Here is a 19591-nt window from a genome sequence, read left to right on the forward strand (position 1 = left end):
CCAGTATGAATGACCGTCACTTCTGGTACCTAGATTTTTTTTTTTTACTTTTTAACGTCTATGACGTTGAGTAAAACTAACTGAACAGGCTCTCAGGGTCTTGTAATTGGCCCCCCGGTATGCGCCCTGGCCAGTGCGTAGAGCGAGACGGGATGTGGCGAAGGAGGTGGGGCGTTAGTTCGGAGGCCTGTCCTAAAACCGCTGCCTGGTACACGGGAAAATTGTCCGCTGGCTGGTTTCTTTTCTAATGAGGTTTAAAAACTTTGCTGAATACTGTTCACCAAGTGAAGACCTAGTTAGTGCATACGTTCCAGGTTAGTAGGAAGGTGTGACAGGGAAGGACACTGTCCCGCAGAGACCCTTCCCCGCACCACACCCCACTGCAGTGACGCTGGGTGCACACAGCATGCTGGGATGGCGGGCACACGGGTCAGAGCCACAGCCCGGCAGCAGAGGCGGCGCTCCCCGTGGTTCAGGAAACAGCAGCATGCGGCTGAGTAGCATTGCCCAGGAGGAGAGCGGGCTGGGTCAGCCTCTTCCAAGGCTCTCGGGTCCCAAGTGTTGCCGTGTGTCCAGGGGCTGATTCTGAGAAGCGACGTAATATACTCGGGTGGAGTTTATAAAACTGATTTGAACCGAGATGTGTCAATCTGAACATTGGTGATTTCTGCTGCCCCGGTTACCGCTTTCACATCCACGTGGCAGCGAGAAACCACTCGGAGTGACGGTGGCACTGGTGTCAGCTGCCAACACCTGAAGCGCCTCTAAGTGGGATGGGCTGGAGAAGGCATTGGGCGCCCTGCTCTGGCTTCCTGTCGGTCCCCGGCCGCCCTCACGGCCTCCGCCCGCCCGCCCGCCCGCCGGCTGGCACACTCTCCCCGCTGCTGGAAACCTGCTTCCCCTTGAGCGCACCGCACGCTCACGTGCCTCTACCGTAAAAACCATAGGTCTTATTTGGGTAAATAAAAACCAGTGCTGGTTTTATTCAGAGGCTCTTTTATGTGTTCAGCCCAAATAAAATTGGTCTAATTGGTGGCCAGAGTGCGATTTCCTCAGAAACTGCTTTTGTTAATCCCAGTGGGGTTTAAGACATCACAGGCTGTAAATAGACTGGTCTTTGTGAGTTTAAGCCCATATTTGATTTCTTAACTGCCTCTCTAAAAGCTAAAAATAGAGTATTTGTCTAAACTTAGCTGAGTGGGAGTCAAATACTGCCTTTTTTTTTTTTAACGTTTATTCATTTTTGATAGAGCATGAGTGGGGGAAGGGGGGGTACACAGAATTGAAAGCAGGCTCCAGGATCTGAGCTGTCATCACAGAGCCCGACGCGGGGCTCGAACTCATGGGCTGTGAGATCATGACCTGAGCTGAAGTTGGATGCTTACCTGACTGAGCCACCCAGGCACCCCAAATACTGCTCTATTTAAATTTTGTTTTCCTCTTAAATTATTTTAGCGCCAAAAAAGGAATTTAATTAGGAGGAAGAGGCTTTCAGGCCTGGCATTAAAGTTGCCACGTGTCTTGATCAGTTAAAAGACTGGTTGAGGGCTGTGGCCACCCTCCCTGGGCCCCGCAGGGCAGAGAGGCCAGCGTGTGGTCGGCACCTGTCTGCCTGAGGTGCAGGAAGCAGTGTTGATGCATGTTTCTCCAGGCAGTTTGCAGACTTTTGGTCAGAGAAGACGAAACGAGAGGTGCTCCCTTTGGCTTTTAATTAGAAAAATAACGAGTTACTACTGTTCATTTTTTATTGTGATTTTAAAGCTTCTGCCTTCTTTTCCATTGGATGTCAGTGATGTTGGGACTTTTTTCTTTTTCTCACGCGTGGACACGATGACGCACAATGGCGCCCCTGCCGCTCGTGTGGGCATGTGTGTGTTTGGGCCGGCCCCGTCCCTCCCGCTTTGCCTGGCTGACTCCACGTCTCCATGGTGGCATAGGTGTCCTGTCCCCTGACCACAGCGCACAGCACAGAGATGGGGTTTTTGTGCCCCCTTTTTAAAAGTTTCTTGTTGAAGCATAATCTGTGTACCAAAAACTGCCTCTGCCGTATAAGTGAACGGCTCCATGGGTATTTCCAGGCTGACTTGCCCGCGGAGCCAGCAGCAGATCAGGCATGGTACCTCAGCTCCCTGGGGGGCCCCCGTGCGCTCTCCTGTCCCCGCACCCCCTCCGAGGTGCGTGGCATTTGCACCGAGCAGACCAGCCGTGTAGTGTCCCTTTTAAAGGCAGTGGCCGCAAGGGAGAGAAAGGGATGGGGGTTCTTGACGGAGTCTCCCATGGAGACTTTGCTGTCCTTGTGGCTGCAGGGACACACGGGAAGGAGAAGCCAAGCATTAGGCATCGGTGCGCTGGAAGCACTTTGTTAGGTGCCAGTTCAGTGTGCCCTTCGACGAACGTAACCGGCCCTGGCGGTGGCCGCAGGGAGGGACAGGACCCCATTTGTAGCCTGTTTTCATAGCTCTGGTAATTGCTTATTTGGGGTATTGTCTGTACGAAACCGTTAGCTCACTGTGAACTCGCATTTGTTCCTTTTTGTTTTCTGCTGTCTTGAAGTGTTGTAATTTTATGCTGCAGTGATCTTTGTTTTGAATTCCTGTCTCCTTCCGTTTTTAGGTTCCAATATTGAAGCCCATGGATCTTATGGTAGAAGCAAGTCCACGACGAATTTTTGCCAATGCTCATACATACCATATAAATTCCATTTCAGTAAATAGTGATCATGAAACGTATCTTTCTGCAGATGACCTGAGAATTAATCTATGGCATTTAGAAATCACAGATAGGAGCTTCAGTATCCTTCATCAGATGGCGGTCTCGGCATTTTTTCACGTTTGTCCTTCAGAGACGCTCTCCGTGCACGTCTCTTCCTGCATCTGAGTCTCCTCTTCTACACGCTTGCTGCACGGTAGCCCGTGGTGGAGGTTCCCTGGGATTTGGAGCATCCCTAAAAACGGAAACTACTTTCTGCCTTTGGGGAGGGTTCTCTATGTAATGAGAATGACCAAGTCTGTTGCCCCCGGGTTAATGAGAGGCTGTTTTAAATAGCATCTGTCGGAGGCTCGTTGTTGCCTGCCCCCCCCCCCCCCCCCAAATCTGCTAGTAGATAATAGACTGGAAAACACTGGCTGTGGTTCGAGTGATGTTTAATCATCCAACCCAAGAAGTGACACGTAAGAATTGTGTCTTAAAAGATTTGTTTAAGGAGTATTCAAAAGAGTGGTGCAGTGGCACTGTTACGAAGGTGAAAGTCTGCCAATTATTGGTTAGGCAAGTTCTTGATTTCTCCAGAAATGAGAGTCCTGTCACATGTGCACGTCGGGGGGCTTCAGTCAGCATTTCCCATGTTCTGGAGCGATGTCGGGCTGGCCGGAGCGGGATGGGCGTCCGCAGGGTCGCCTGGGCTGCGTGTGACGCCTCCACTCAGGACAGTCCACGAAATCAAGCATATATACCTTTCAAATTCAAGCATGTCACACGTGATTTTTATTATCTGTTGTCCTTTTACTTGATTCAGTTATTTCCTGACCGTGGTAACTCGTTTCCCGAAGAGCATGCGGGCCTGGCCGCGGGAGGAGGCCCGAGCGAGGGGCCACTGTGGCCGCCGCACTTTCTGTGTCTCTTCCTCTGCAACCTTGCAGAACGTCCCAGCTTAGGAGGCTCGTGCCCATGGTCCCTGCCTTCTCTTTATTCTCCCTAAATTGTTCTCTTTTAAATCAGTGTTTCTCCCATTAGTGCGTGACTGTTTGGAACAAACTTCCAGTAAGCGGAGCAGTTCTTCCCCCTCCGTCGTTCCAGACAGCCATGGTAGGTGGCGGTGTGCACGCCTGCAGCCTTTTCCCAGCAGCGCACGGACGCGTGTGTTCGGAAGCGCTGGGCTCATCCTCTGCTTGGTGGTAGTGACGTGACGTTCCAAGCGCTCGGGAATGTCAGCGGCCGAGTTCAGCTCTGGGACCTTAATTAGCATCGAGTCCCTCAGGCCGTCCAGGCCTTTCTCCTCCTCCGGAAACCTGCACTCCTGGGGGGCCGCCTGGGGCTTTGTAAAACCCCAAAGCCAGTGGGCCCGGAGCCGCGTGCACGGGGCCTGGTGCACAACAGTGAGCCTCTGCCGTCAGCCTTGTTTTTTCCACCGCATTCTGACCGCCTTTTTCGTATCCGTGAGACTCCAGGTGTGTAGCTGCAGGGTTTGGAGCTCTTGAGGGTTTGCGGCTCCGCGCCATGCTCTGCGTGCCCCTCGAGCCCGAGGACTGGCGCTGGGGCGCAGGCCGTGTGTGGTACCCTTCCGTGCGGGCTTTGGGATGGGCGCCCCCGCCCCCTCGGCGTGCTTGTTTTCAGCAGAGCATTGGATCTTCTGAAAAATAACTTTTCACGTTAGTGAAACCAAACAGACCATTTTTAATTTCCTCGATTATAGGTGAGTTAAAGTATTTGCTGTTGATTTACCGTCCGTTAGTGTGAAGTTTTTTTGGTGTCCCTTGTCATTTTCCTCCTGTCGGAAGCTCCTGTTTTTCCTTCGTGATTGGCGAGCGCTCTCAATTCATAAACGATTTGTGTACGCACTCACAGTTTTCGTTGCCTTTATAAAATTTTGTCTCCCCATCGTGTTCCGAACGCCCTTCCTTGTGACCTAGATTTTGAGACACATACGCTTTGACATACTTTTTTGCATCTGTTAACACTATCTTATTTTTCCTAACACGATTACTTTAAAAATACCTTTGATCCATTCACACGAGACCTCCGGCAGCGAATTGTGCTCTTTCCGGACACTCAGCCCCCGCCCTGTGCCCTTGGACCTCTGCGCCCGTCCGCTCGCCGACGGCCGGCCCTCCTCTCACCCTGGTCAACGTTGCGGATCACGCCCTGCGCGTGAGGGGAGCGCGGCTCGCTCTGTTTGGGTGCCTCCCCACCTGCCTGGGCGGTTTCCTCACAGGCTGGCACAGACTCCGGTTCTCGAACTTACCGGGAATGCTGCCCTGGCGCTTGGCGCCGGGGTGCCCTGTGAGCTTCCCTGGACTCCCAGCAGCCCCTGGGCGTGGCCCGGGTCTCCACCCTACGTAGCAGTGCACAGGGTCGGCTGCAGGGCTGCAGTCCCTCCAGGATCGCTGCCCACACTGGGTGCTGTCCAGTGACACGCTGTGGCGTCACCTAGTTGTCAGTGGAAGGGTTCATCTGGCCCCCGTCGTTCCATCCCGGCCCGTAGCCAGATTCCACTCTCCTCTTGTGTTTTTCAGTTAAGTGATTTCCGTATTTGGCAAGCTATGCTGTTCTAACTACTTAGAACGAGCTCTTGATGGCAGATGAAAAGATTCCTAGAAAAGCAGAATCTTGGAACTTGGCAGGTCTCGTGTGTGTGTGACGTATGGATGGAAGTATGGGATTTTCGCACGGGTCTCACACCATCAAGCACCTATGATCTTGCCGTGAACGTCTTGTGGAACGTTAGTGGCAGCAGTGGTCCGGGCCTGCTGAGCCGCGGCCCTGTGGTCTGAGCGGCGCTTAGGTGACACAGGCCCTCTTCCCGGCGTGTTCCCCTGCACGCCGTCTGTGTGGTCACCTCCTTTACGTGTCCACTCTTAACGCTCACGGTGGGTTTTTCCCGCCTGCCGTTCGCGTGGACGTGGTCGAAGCTGCCGAGCACCTGCCTTAACCGTGTGCCTGCAGACATCGTGGACATCAAGCCCGTAAACATGGAGGAGCTGACGGAGGTGATCACCGCAGCCGAGTTCCACCCGCACCAGTGCAACGTGTTCGTCTACAGCAGCAGCAAAGGGACCATCAGGCTGTGCGACATGCGCTCCTCAGCCCTGTGCGACAGACACTCTAAGTGTAAGTGCCTGGAGGGCTCAGCTTGCCTCGTTTAAATCCGCCTGTTCTCCAGGCGCAAGACCGTCTCCAGAGACTTAGGGTTCCTTCCGTTCCGCTCCCACCCGCGCAGGCGTAGGACCTGCTGTCGATCACCAGTCCCGGGGGGGCTCTCGCGTGGGCCGTTGCTGGCGCCACGTGGACGGTGAGGGCAGGGTCCCGTAGACTTTCCGTTAGATGTGCCTCGGAGGGGCGGCCCATAGTGGTACTCCCGTCACAGTCTCAGGGCTGCGTCTGAGGGTTCCCGGGCCGGGGCCAGCCGAGAACCGTGTATTGCCTCCACCTCTGTGCGCTAGGACCTCGTGCGGCGGCTAGAGCACATTTCACTCGTGGTCGTTCTCGGCTGTCGCGATGGGCTCTGTTCACAAGTGAGCTTTGCTGCCCTGGAAGGCACTTCCCGCGGGTGACGCTCTAGCACTTTAATCCGCTGAGCCTTGAAGTTTCTTCTAGGTGAGGAGAGTTTTATTTTGTTTTCAGTTTTAGCCATAAAGAGTAGGCCTGGCTTTATAGAAAAGCAGAAGCGTGTATGTGTCCTCCCTTGTGTCCCATGGTGGGGACTGGACTGCACAGCAAGCTTTGCCGGCGTGTCCCCGGAGCCCGCGAGGGCGACTCGATTCCCGTGTCCTGGGACGCGCTCTCCTTCGGGGGAGTCAGTCCATTGACCGTTCTGTTTGCGGTGGCTCCCCTGCCGAGCACGGCCACAAGCAGCGCCTCACGTCAGATGTGCTTGCCGACTGGTTCACGGGAACGTTTTCGCCTTATTCTCGTTTTTCTGAGGCTAAAGTGTGTTTTCAAGAATTCTGTCCTCTTTATAGGAGTCCTGCAGTGAAGAGTCAGCTTCGTATGATGTTGACCTGTGTGTCTCAAGATCAATGGTCTTTTTTTCTTTTTTTAGTTTAAGTGATCTCTAGACCTAATGTGGGACTTGAATTCATAACCCCAAGATCCAGAGTCGCACACTGTTACCGACTGAGCCAGCCAGGCGCCCCTCACCATGATATTCTTGAAGAGACCATTTTGCAAAGATGCCAGGAGTAGTTCTTGTTGGCAGTTTCTTTGAGGAAACACTCGGCGTTGCCAGTAGCTAGCTTGCTTAAAATTCATTCCATGTGCAGAGCCAAGAAACATACAGGTTCCCATGTTGAAAAAGAAACCAAAGGCTAAAGCGGCTTAAAGTGAAGTGCAGAGACCCTCACTCGAAGCTTCCTGAGCCGAGGGTGTGATGGCACCCTGGGGGACTGGGGGGCTCACGGAGCCTCTGGGGCCTCTGTGGCCGCACAGGTAGGGGGCTGTTGAGTTTCTGCTGAAACCGCAAAACCTGTAGGAGAAAGGAATGTCTGCCGAGGAAGCATCTGGAATCTTTCTGAAAGTAATTGGGTCTTGTTAATGGAACTTGGCTTCCAGACAGCAGAGACCGACACGGGCTTTGGCGGGTGGGACCATCCGGAGGTTACAGTCTGGACCCAGTGTGCCCAGGCGGCGCCACCTCTGTCTTCCTGTGACACGGGACAGGGCTGCTTGGGCACCCGGGTGTCTGTGGTCGCGACCTGTGGTTAGCATGGCGGTCCTTGACCGCAGTCCACGCCGGCATGTCGGGGGCGGATTCCCCAGGCCGCAGCCCTGGGCCTCAGCCGTGGGCATGCTGCTCCCGGGTCTGGGCGGGATCGGGGGGTTTCTGATGCTGTCCCCTGTCAGTGACTGGCCCCGGGCCACCTCCTCGAAGTCTCTGAAGCACAGAAGGTGAAGGCCAGAAAACTCACAGACTGGAAAGGTCAGGAGCTTGAGTGGCATGCGGGCTGTGCCCCCCTCTGGGGTCCCCGGGAAGGGCCTGGAGCCCGGAGCATGGTTCGTCCTCCGGCTTTTAAACAGAAGCCGAACACGTTGTGTTTTCCAGTTTTTGAAGAACCCGAAGATCCCAGCAGCAGGTCCTTCTTCTCCGAAATCATCTCCTCCATCTCCGACGTGAGGTTCAGTCACAGCGGCCGGTACATGATGACCCGAGACTACCTGTCGGTGAAGGTGTGGGACCTCAACATGGAGAGCCGGCCCGTCGAGACCCACCAGGTGAGACCGCCGCACCGGGACGGCGCCACGTCTGCCCGCGGCGCCGTCTAACCTTCCTGTGGTTTCGTTAAGGTGCACGAGTACCTGCGCAGCAAGCTGTGCTCTCTGTACGAGAACGACTGCATCTTCGACAAGTTCGAGTGCTGCTGGGGCGGCTCAGACAGGTGAGGCCGCGGGCAGGCCCGCACGGGAGGCAGGGGGCTTCGGGGGGGGGGGGAGCGGGGGGGGGGGGCGCCGGTTGTGCCGAGCCGTGCTTTGAAGGCTGGTTTTCAGGCTCTCGACAGTTTGTTTTTATTTATTTAATGTTTTGTTTTGAGAGCGAGCGAGCACGAGCATGCGCACACACGGGGGAGGGGCAGAGAGAGAGTCCCAGGCAGCCTCTGCACTGTCAGCACAGAGCCCGACGTGGGGCTCGATCCCACAAACCCTGAGATCATGATCTGAACCGAAAGCCGGAGTCGGATGCTTAATGGACCGAGCCACCCAGGTGCCTCCCCCCCTCCAACCCCAGCCCGCTGCCCCCACCAGACAGTTTCCGTGGAGAGAAGGTGCTCAGGAGCAAGTTCTCCCCATGCTTGTGGTGCTTACAGTACCTGTGGTACTAAGGTTCTTTTGGGCTGTTTTTTAAATGCTCTTAAAGTAACGTGTCATGTCCTGCTGCCGAGAGGACTGTGACGGAAGGGACTGGGGTGGTGGTTTCCCCCTCAGCATGTGACCGGCCGCATTCCAGTGGCCTTTCCTGCGGGAGAGGAGCGGGGAGCGCCCTCCCGGCTCACTGCTGGTGGTGCTCCGGCGGCAGGGCCTGGTGGCCTCCGCAGAGTGGTAGTTCTGGTGCCTTGGGAATGTGTCTTGTGCCCGTTCGTCAGAGAGGACGACGCCACTAGTGCCGAGGATCGTGTCATTGCTGTCAAACGACACGTTGCGTTTGTGGTGCTGGGAAGGGGCGGTCCCACGTGACCGAAGGAAACTGCACAGCAGCCAGGATGAAGCGGGGGTTGGAAGTAGAAGGTCAAGGGAACCCTGGGTGCCGGGCTGGCCCGCGGGCATCCGGTCCCAGGACCCAGGTCTTCACAGCTGAGGTCTGGCGCAGTTACAGCCTGGGGCCCACGCACAGTGCACAGTGATGGGGAGACCCTCGAGGGTTCTGGAAGAGGCATCATCCATCTACATTCAGAGTCCCAAGGGACATCTGTCTGAGACTTTGAGCATAAAAGTCCCCTGAGATTTGTAACCATCAGCCTGTCCCCCCTCACGGGATGTGGCGTATGTGTACTGGCCGCCTGATCTGGAAAAGCTACTGCGGGCCTGGGTGCTACGTAGCAGGCCGGGCTCTGGGCATCAGGAGGAACAGACCTTTTCGGGCCTAGGCTTTTACCTGATTTACGTGCCGACCCTCCACCTCTTGGTGTTTTGTGGATGCTGCTGGAGACACGAGTCCCCCAGGGCAGACTCCGGGCTCCAGACCCCTGGCCTTGCAGGATAGCGTGAGCTCCGTGCGGGCACCGGTTTTCCAAGGCTCCCGCGCCGCACAGGAGTGACACAAGGGGCCCAGGCCGGGCCGCACAAGCAGCGGGGTTGGTGTCACATCCAGCGTGACTGGGCTTCTCAGAAAATGGTGAGCCCACCTGCCCGTGGACGCTGCGGAGCCCAGACTCGGGGCCCAGGGAGAGAGCACTCGAGAATCACATTCTTGGCATAGCCACGGAGACGCGGAGGGGCACCCCGCACCCATGGTGGATCGCCTCTCCCGGTACACCCAGGGCTCGAGATTTCCCCAGATGTATAGGTAAAAACTACCAAGTACGTGAAGGAAAGCTACTGTGAACAAGTCCGAAACAGCCGCGAAACCGAACCTCTGCAGATTCAGGTACTGGAACTGTAAGCTGCAGAGTATAAGGTAAGAGGGCTGAAAATGTTTCCAGACTGAAGGAAGGAACCAAAACCTGAGCAGGGAACCATGAGCAAAACCACTAGAAATGACCCGAGAGATTTATAAACGGAGCAAACAGAACTTCTGGAAAGGAACTACTCAGTGGTTGAAAATGACCATGGGTTCAGTAGGAGATCCCGGGCAGTTAGAGAACAGGAGAAGCCGTGGTCTGGGGCCCAGCGCGGAGCTCCAGGGGTAGGATCTGCAGAAGGGCACGAGCATGGAGGCTGGGGGAGGGGCACCCGGTGAAACACGTGTTAGAGGCGTGCCCAGGAGTAGAGAACCGTGGGGAAGTGATGTCCGATGCGATGATGGCCAGGAACTTCCTGTAACAGACGAAGACTTGAGGAACAGGTTCAGGAAGCACAGAATTCCACGTCCGTGTCCTATGAAATCCCAGGGCACCGCAGGCAGAGAGAGGTGAAAAGCAGCCGTGGGGAAAAAAGACGCACTACCTGGAGAAGGGACAGTCAGGCTGGGAGCGGCCTTCTCAGCACAGCAGGTCCACGGGATGGTGTGACGCAGCGTGTTGTCCTTCCTTGTGACCGCTGTCCCTGCCTGCCGAGATAAATGATCGGTCGCTCAGAACAGTGTGCAGTAAAGCGCGTTCAGATGGGGGACGCTTCACCCTGACCAGAAGCTTACAGGATAGATCTCAGGAGTGTACTTCCAGGAAAGGACGTGACCCCAGAAGGCGGCTCTGAGAGCTCAGGCAGGCGCACGGCCACCACCAGCCCTAAAGCTGAGGAACATTGACTCTGAGCTCTGCTGATGTAAGCTGGTTGCCTGTGGGGACAGGTTACAGCTGTCCCTCAGCCATCTGGTACACGAGCTGGGAGTGAAGGAGCCGTCAAGGAGCAGCACCCACGTGGGAGAGACCGAAGGACTTCTTGTACAAGCCCCAGCCCCAGACAGTGAAGAAAAACTTAGGGAACTTCACCCACGTTAACGTTGTAAACTTGTCTTATATCAAAATGCGACCGCGAAAACCCACGAAAGCAGATCTGACCAGCCAAGAGCGGAGTGTCCAGAATCAGGGAAAGAATTGGGAGAGTGACAGCTCACGAGCGGGAACCAACAGAAACGGAAAGAAGACGAGAGCGCTGGGTCTCAGTAGTCGGCACATTAAAGGGACAAGGACACCTCCTCACAGCCTTTACAACGGCGGGCTGAGGGCGGAGCCCGACGGCCTTGACCGTGGCCCTCCTTTTGAGACTGGCAGCGGCCCACATGGGTCAGGCACCTGGCGCGTGTGCAGGCAAGAAACATGCTCAGAAACCGGAGCTAGCAAACCCCCGAGGGGCCCCCGTGTTCGCCATCAGGCGAGCGGACAGGAACACTGTTGTCTGTCCGTAACGTTTGCCACTAAAAACGAGTGAAAACCGATGAATTAAAACTACACATATCACACGGGTGATCTCACAAGGATAGTAAGCAAAGAAAGCATACTGTGGAAGAATACGTATGATTTGATGATTTCCGTGTTCTCTAGAACACACAAGAAGGTATTGATTTTAAGAATACATAACTACTCCAAACGGAAGCACGTACAGGAATGCTACTCCTCTTCTGTAACGGTTCCCAGCAGGGGCTCCGGGTGGAAGATCTGTCTGTCTAGAGAGGTACACAGTGGGATTTGACCATGTTAGCAGTGGCTTATGGGTAGAAGGATAGTCGTGTTTTTCTTTATGCCTTTTGGTATATCGGGAATACTGAAAACTGCCTTCAGATTACCGGTTCCCAGGAATATTCAGAGGCTTCCCAGTAAGGTTTACCTGTTCTTCCGCCCTTGCAGCGCTGCCCCGCCTTCTTGCAGGAAGTGTCTCCCGTGGGATGGTGTGACGTTGGGGGGGGCACCCGCACCCTGCCTGAGACCATGCTGTCCCGTGACACCTCTTGGCCGTGCTCAGGTTGTCTGGCAAAAATGGACATCGCCACTTACCCCTGAGTCCACCCGGCCACCTGGGGAACAGGAGGACATCTGTCCAGGTGCTCAGGAGGGTTGTCACTCACATGGTCTGGGTAGTGGGCACAGCCACCTCCCCTGCAGGCTTGTGGGTCAGACATTTTAAAGAAATACCGAACCTATCAGAGTTGGTCTGCCTTCATTTCTGCCGCACGCCAGTTCTCACCAGTGTCGAGCACAAAACCGCATCCTCCTGAAGAGCTCTTCCCGGTCTCTGTTCCAAGGAATCGTGGCAGACACGCTTGACTTCGAGCAGCGTGGACGGAAGGGCCGCGTCGGCACACTTCCTGCCCAGCCTTCCTTGGATGTGGTCTTGTACACGAGGCTGACCTGGGGAGCGCCTTGGTCTGAGCGGCGCTGGGCCTCTCCCGAGCGCCGCGTCCTCCTGGGCTTAGACCGCACAGGCTGAGTACGGGTAGTGGAAGGAGTCCTTCTCTGGCCGTCCTGTTTTCCGGGTGCAGTTTTAGATGAGGTGAGGCAGGCACTGAGGGATTTGCCTGTGTCGGGGTCAGCCGCTAGCTGTGCCCGAGCCTGGAGACCGTGGGGTCGTCGGAAGAGACTGGGGAGCCACGGGGACCGGGCCGGGTCTGCGGGATCTGCAGGGCGAGGTCTGAACACCCTCCTCATCTGGAGCAGGGCTCGTTCTAAAGCCACGGGCGAAATCCTGGCAACGCTTGTCAGCCATTTTTCTCAGTTTTGTTAAAAAACAGACCAGCAGTTTCTACCAGTATAGCAGGAACATTTTTGACTTCAGAGACCATGGAGGCCTTAGGTATTAATCCTGGAGAGAGAAGAATGTGGGCAGAGCCGCAGCATCTGAGATTCACCCCGAGGTCTTCCCCTTTGTACGCCTGTCGCTTCGCGTGAACGAGCTTCTTGGCATTAAATGAATTAAAAAGTATTCTTTGATGAGGTGTGTGTGCAGGGATACTGACAGGTCTAGTGTCTACTGAACACAAGTCAGTTTTGTATCACTGACAAAGTGCAAATGTTTGAGACTTGAAAATACCCCGTTGTCTGTGGCTGGGACAGGTGGCCGTGTCGGGTTTTTTTCCTTTTTCTCTTAAAAACGCAGTAACGCGGGGTGTTGGCTGGCTCGGTCGGAGGAGCGTGAGACTCTTGATCTGAGAGTCGTGAATTCAAACCCCACTCCGGGTGAGGAGCTCACTTCAAACAGAACACATCAATGTAATCAAGTGTGGCTGTTCCTTTTCTATCCTGTAATATTTCTTTTCGCGGACATGATTACGTACGTGAAGTTCAGTAGGCGATTTTCACTGTTTTTCTCTGCCAACCGTTATTTTCACGTCTTGCTTCTGAAACGATCTTGTCAGGTAGGGGAGGGGTGAGGGCAGGTGACCCTCGCCGGGCGTCCAGGGCGCTGGGCCCCCACGTGTGGTAAGGTATCCGTGCCTCGTGCCTGACCAGCACTGCTCTCTCTCATTGTGCACAGCGCCATCATGACCGGTTCCTACAACAACTTCTTCCGAATGTTCGATCGAAATACACGGAGGGATGTCACGCTGGAAGCTTCCAGGGAGAACAGCAAGCCCCGAGCCAGCTTAAAGCCTCGGAAAGTGTGTACAGGCGGGAAGAGAAAGAAGGACGAGATCAGTGTGGACAGTCTGGACTTCAACAAGAAGATTCTGCACACGGCCTGGCACCCAGCGGAGAACATCATCGCCGTGGCCGCTACCAACAACCTGTACATCTTCCAGGACAAGGTCAACTAGGGAGGCCGGCGCGGGGACTGAGCCCGGCCATTGCCCCAGAGGAGGGACGCTGTCGTCCTCTCCGCGAGGAGCAGTGTGGGCCCTGCTCCCCTCGCGGGCTGGAGGGGCTGCCCGCCTGCGGGGCAAGCTGTGGGCGCCGCTCACGCCCGAAACCTGCCCGGCACCGCATCGGCGGGCCGTGCTCGATAAAGGCCATTACTCACAATAAATGTATTTATTTAAGTCTGAGCCTTCCTTTCCAGTTTATAGACCAAAAAGTTAACACCGGGAGAAAAGTCTCTCCACGAGCCCCCCCCCCCCCCGCCCCCCCCCTCCCTCTCCTGGGGGCGGCGCCCCACCCGCCGTCCCCTGAGGCCTGGTGGCCCGGCCACGGGCTGGATTCGGCGAGCAGGCTCCGGCCGCTCTCCTCACCCACGCACCTGTGTCTGCCGCCACACCTTCCGGTGTGGCCAATGAATAAAAGTGACACATTCTGAGAAGTGTTTTTAAGTCTAAGACAAGTATCGGCTTTTTATTTGCTTTCATTGCATATAACGGAATTATGCAGAATTACGCTTTGGAACGTTTTCGAACCCTCGTCCTTCACTGGCAGGACGGTGGCACGTGCAGTACCTCAAACTCGGACCCTGCCCGGCCCCGAACTTGCGTTCATTTTCTTTCGTTTCTGTAGAAGTCGGCCAGGTGACGCGCCAGGTAAGGCTGGGGGAGCCCCTCAGAAAGGATTCGAGGATAGACCGGTGCTGCCGTGCCCGCGACACCGGTGTCCAGGGAGCCGCCCCGCGCACGCCGGGGAATGTGACGAGTCCCAGGGGTGGTCCCTTTAGGAAGCGCCGAAACCCTATGCATGCGGAGTCTCATGGTGCGTTTCGAGCCAGCAGAACGAACGGTTTTAATTCCCACGTGCTGCCACCGCTGCCTGGCTGTAGTTTAAAAGTAGGATCTTTGATGCCAGAAATCAGGATTTCCCAGGACAGAAACTATAGAGGGGGGATTGGAACTTACTGGGATTTCATGCACGGGCCCAAACCGCAGCGTCCTCTGTGCACCGGGGCGCCGGCTGCACACGCCGCTGTTGAGGGCGTGAGAGCGAATGTTTTGTTAATGAACGTTCTGTTCGTTACCCTGATTTAACGTAAGAGCTCCGCTTTAGTTCCCATTCAGTTAGAAGTGGAGAGTTTAAAACAATTCTTACTTGTACATGCGTCGTGGCACAAGTTCCAAACCTGAGACCCAGAGCAGAGTTCTCCAAGTGTTCGTCCGCTGCGGTCCTTCGCAAAAAAAAGCAGTTCTAACAGAATTGTATATATTTGTTCAACTATTTTGACCAAAAAGTTTAATAAATTTTAAATGTTTAACTGGATTTGCATTGTGTGTTCAGACGGCTTTCCCCATTGAGTAGAAATTGAGCCTCTGCGTCGCGGGGGACCCAGCAGAGGGGAAACACCGGGGCGCGGACCCCGGTGGCGCCCTCTGCGACTCCGGGGTTCCCCGCTTGCTCTCAGGAGCTGGGACCTGTGCGGGATGCACGCTCGAGAGGCGGGCATGTCTCCCCTGCACTGCTTCCTCCTCGACGTGCATTTCCAGGTGAGCCTTTTGTCCCCCCCCCCGACGAGGGAAGATCCCTAGTTTTCAGACTTCATCTATTTCGCTCATTTATGTTCTTCATGAAATACGTATTTTCTAAAACGTTCCCCTTTTCTCGTTTACAAATCCAGAAATTGTCTCTGTTCCTCAAAGTCAGTTGTGTGAATTGTTTTCATTCTTAGGGTCCCGTGCTGCTGTTTTCCTAGAAGTTTTCGTGCTCTACGCAGGCCAGTGACCTGGGTCGGGATGGATAATCTTTATTCGTGAGAAATGGAGCTTCTGAAAGTCAGTGTGAGACTCAGCCTGGTTGTCCTGTGTCTGCAGATCACTGGCACTGGTGACGGGACAGCACGACAAATGCCACGTTTCCACCTGCTGTCCTGAGGAGCTGAGCGGCCCCACCTCTCCGAACCAGAGGCCCGTCCCCAGAGCATCCCTGGTCAGTGCGAGCGGACCGCTCTGACCAGGCCAACCCGGGCTCTGTTGCTACGTTGCTTTGAGGAGGAAATGTCTGCAAGTCTTGCTTAAGGGGGTCGAGACGAATGTCAGAATTGGCACCTGGGCTTTTTTCTTCCAAACGTGTGCTGTGTCCACGGACCCGCAGCCATTGGCCTCTCCGGGGGAGTGTCCGGGACGGGGTCAGAGCAGTGGGAGCCCCGAGTGAGCAGCTCCCTGGCTCTGCAGGAGAAGGGACAGCAGGTGTCTGTTGTCCGGAGGACGCCGCTCTGCACGGAACCCAGGTCTGAGGCGGGGCTTGGCCCTGGGATCGTGTCGGGGATGTCGAGCGGGGATGGAACGCGCACTTCCGTTAGGACAGGGCTCGGGTGCTCTGCCGGGAGAGTGGAGCGCCTCCGGGAAAGTCTCGTATGAGCCGGTGGGATACCTGACCGGGACCCCGGTCCTTCGGTGTCCGGCGCAGAGAAGGCAGTACTTGTGCCCCGTGAGGGGTCTCCACGCGGCTGGTGCTCGGGGCCAAGTACGGGTGGGGCAGCCCCCCGCCCCCCACACACACACCCAGGGCTGTCTCAGGGAGGAGTGGGGCATGACGCGTGGGCGCTCACCCTGATGGTGGCGGCCCCTTCTTTCTAGGTCCTTGCTGCACACGGGCCCTGCGAATTGGCGGCAGGGGACAGGTGGCCACCCTGCGGCACGCGGTCACAGGTGGCGGGCTCAGGCGTGTGCGCACTGCCCCTGGGCCCACCCCGCACCCCCGCAGGGCTGGTGACGGCGGGTGAGCGCAGCACACAGGGAGCTTTCACACCCGAGCGTGGCCTTGACCTAGGAGCTGTGGCCCTGAGAGAAGGGACTCCCCGGCAGGAGAACGTGCGGAGGGGTCATCTGGGCCCGGGGCTTGTTGGAGTCGTCGGCACCTCATCTGACAGTGCATCCCTCTACTTGGGGTGTGCGCAAAGGTGGGGTCCCACCATTCAGTGTCCAGGGCGGGCAGCGGCCCCAGCGGGTGGGAGGCTGGGTGGCCGCCATCCAGGATCACCTGGCCTGTCCTTCCTGTCCTGCTTCATGCAGCACGGTCCCCGGAACACGGGCCTGCCAGCCGCCAGGATGCCAGCGCTGGGCTAGGACAACTGCTGTCGACCTCGACCCCCGCGCAGTTGAGGACGTCGTGAGCAACAAACCTGGGATTCCTCTGATAACCAGAGTGTCTGGTAAGTCACTGGAGACCAGTCCGTTCAGAGTGGGCTTTGCAGGTGTGCTCGGTGGGGACAGACCTTCCCAGGCTGCGGATGAACCTCTTAGGCTCTGCGGCCTTTTCCCGACACCCTCGGGGCACCACTGACGCTTCTCGCGGGCTCCGCCCCTGGGCCCAGACGTCGCCCGGAGACTGGGAGCCTCGCACACGTGCAGGGGGTGACGTTGAGCATCTCGCGTGCCCAGATGTCTTCTTCGGAGAAATAACCCGTCGTGTTTTCTATCTAACCCGACTGGTGTTACTTAGAGTGTCGGTTCCGCGTCACAGATCTTGGCTCCCGTGTACTTGGTTTCTGCTCCGTGTTGGTGGCTCCCGTCGGTGTGCACAAGGTTTTTAGTGCAGCCCCACTGGTTTATTTTTGCTTCTGTTGCTTTTGCGAATGGTGTCAAATCCAAAAACCTGTCGCCAAGACCAATGTCAGGGAGCTCACGGCCTGTTTTTGTCTGGCTTCTGGTTTCTGGTCCTAAATCCATTGTTGAGATTTAAGATCTTTATTTAAAAATTTTTTTTTCAACGTTTTTATTTATTTTTGGGACAGAGAGAGACAGAGCATGAACAGGGGAGGGGCAGGCAGAGAGAGAGGGAGACACAGAATCGGAAACAGGCTCCAGGCTCTGAGCCATCAGCCCAGAGCCCGACGCGGGGCTCGAACTCACGGAGCGCGAGATCATGACCTGGCTGAAGTCGGACGCTTAACCGGCTGCGCCACCCAGGCGCCCCGAGATTTAAGATCTTATCTTTAAATCATCTCTACACCCGGCGTGGGGCTCGAACTCACAACCCTGAGACAGTCGCAGGCTTCACCCAGAGCCAGTCAGGCCCCCTGCGTCACGTTGTCCACGGCGGCCCGGGGCGAGTCCTGCCGGCGCGGTCTGCTGGACACACGGCCCTTTCCCCGGGGTGTGCTGGCGGCCGACCTCGCAGGCAGACGGCCCGTGTGGGCGTTCACCCCGGCTGCAAGGCGTCTTCACGACACCTTGGTCTCTGCGACCACCGTGGGGGGGGGGGGGGGGGGGGAGTTGGGGCTGCCCCCCACGCTCACTCTGTGGCGTCCGTGGGTCCCGCGTGTGCCTGACGGGGACCCGCAACTCGCAGACCCGTATATTCCTCCCACCTGTTTGCTGCCGGCGTGGACGAGGGCGCCTGCCTGTCACCATGCCACCATGCTTGTTTCTTGTCCCGCTTTGGGCCACTGGCACTTCCTTCACCTGGTCTCCCGTGTCCTTTGCCTGTGCCGGCTTCGGAGCACACTCTCTGGTGTGTGTTCCGGACCCCACTGCCCCGGAGCCCACTTCTCCCTCGAGCCGTGCTTCACCCCGTGGCCATTTCAGTTCAGCTCGGGTCATGACCTCACGGCCTCACTTTACCTGTGGCCTGAGGGACCGGATCCGGACCACCAGCTCGCAGTGCTCACCGGAGGCCCCGAGGCTGGAGCTGGGAGACCCCTCCCCCACAGGATGTGCGTGCCTCCCCCGCATCTATTAGACCTTGAGTTCCATTCACTCTCCGGCCCGCCCTCTTCCTCCGGATCCGTGTCCTCCTCGTTCGCAGCTCTGAACACCTGCCCCGCCGCCAGCGTGGCCTCAGGAATCCTCCCATTTCCTTGTCTGCATTCGATTTTGAATTATCTCGGAAACGTTTCCAATGATTGATTTTGGCTTCGCGAGGCACCGTGGAGGTGCTGAGTCCGTCCCGGAAAAGGCCTGCACCTTCCTTCCCCTCCATCCCGCCCCCCATACCTGCTGCCCCCACCTGCTCCTCTGGTGTGGTCACGGGTTTCTTCATAAAGAGCAGGGGCCTCCTTGGCTCATTTTTGCACGAATGATAGCACACCATCGGTTACGCTCTTTTTTCAAATACGTCTTTATTTTGTTCATCAGCCTGCAGTTTGGGCCGTAGTGGGTCCAGCTCTGAACAGGGTCGCCTGGGGCAGCTCGCCCGATGCCGGAGGACCCGTGTGGTGTCCAAGCCGATTGCCCACACGGCTGGCGCACCCTCTGCGGGGGGGGCCTCTCCCGTGACACGCTGCTAGAAACGGACTTTTACAGGGTGATCCTCAGGGAGGATTCCTAGAACGGGTCATAGGTCACAGCAACGCACAGGTGGTTGTCAAGGTGCTGATGGGTTCCCGCCCCGCCCCCAAGTGCCCCACCCAGTCTGCAGGTGTCTGGACCAGAAAACTCAGTTAAAAGTGGCAACTGCAGGCTTCTCTCTTTAGACCCAAGACTGTTTGCAGCACGTTAAGTCACCCAGACGCCTAAACTCACTCTTCAGCGAGTAAAGTGAACGGTAAAAAGGGCTATTGGCAAAAGCTGTTACTGTGTGCTGTTACCACGCCAGAAAGGAAGGACAAAAGAGAGACACCTGCCAATACACACACTCTGGGGAGGGGCCTCCAGAGAGCCCGGTCTCATTCCCGGTGTCACTTGGGGGAAGGCACTTTCCTGACCGCCCTCGGGGGCTTCCAGCCAGATTTGCCCAGGGCTCAGCTAGTGCCACCAAGAGCAGGGCAAAAGTGATGACCCAGAGGGCGACAGGGGAGTCAGCCGTGCTCAAGGGGCACCAACCCTGGAGACGCAGGACCCCGCTCGGCCACGCTGGGTGCAGCCCCCTGGATCAGGCCATTGGCCGCTCGGGACAGAAGCGGCAGAGGGACCAGCCCGTTTCTCCTGACAGACGGGCACCCCCTGCTGTCTGTCACGGCCGGAGCATTTCCACGTGACCGAACCTATCTTCCAGAAGTC

General features: G+C 56.5%; 1 protein-coding gene across 1 annotated transcript in view; it reads left to right on the forward strand.

Moving 5' to 3' along the window:
* PPP2R2D (protein phosphatase 2 regulatory subunit Bdelta) overlaps positions 1 to 13555 on the forward strand; it is a 48658-nt gene extending 35103 nt beyond the window's left edge. Inside the window, exons 5-9 of the mRNA XM_040486809.1 lie at positions 2614 to 2791; positions 5662 to 5826; positions 7757 to 7926; positions 7999 to 8090; positions 13276 to 13555. Coding sequence (XP_040342743.1) covers positions 2614 to 2791; positions 5662 to 5826; positions 7757 to 7926; positions 7999 to 8090; positions 13276 to 13555 — 885 coding nt within the window. The remainder of the gene's footprint in view (positions 1 to 2613; positions 2792 to 5661; positions 5827 to 7756; positions 7927 to 7998; positions 8091 to 13275) is intronic.
* The last annotated feature ends 6036 nt before the right edge of the window (positions 13556 to 19591 follow it).

The sequence above is a fragment of the Herpailurus yagouaroundi genome, unplaced genomic scaffold (assembly GCF_014898765.1).
Source record: "Herpailurus yagouaroundi ecotype Mexico unplaced genomic scaffold, PumYag 163, whole genome shotgun sequence".
In the NCBI taxonomy this organism is placed as follows: Eukaryota; Metazoa; Chordata; class Mammalia; order Carnivora; family Felidae; genus Herpailurus; species Herpailurus yagouaroundi.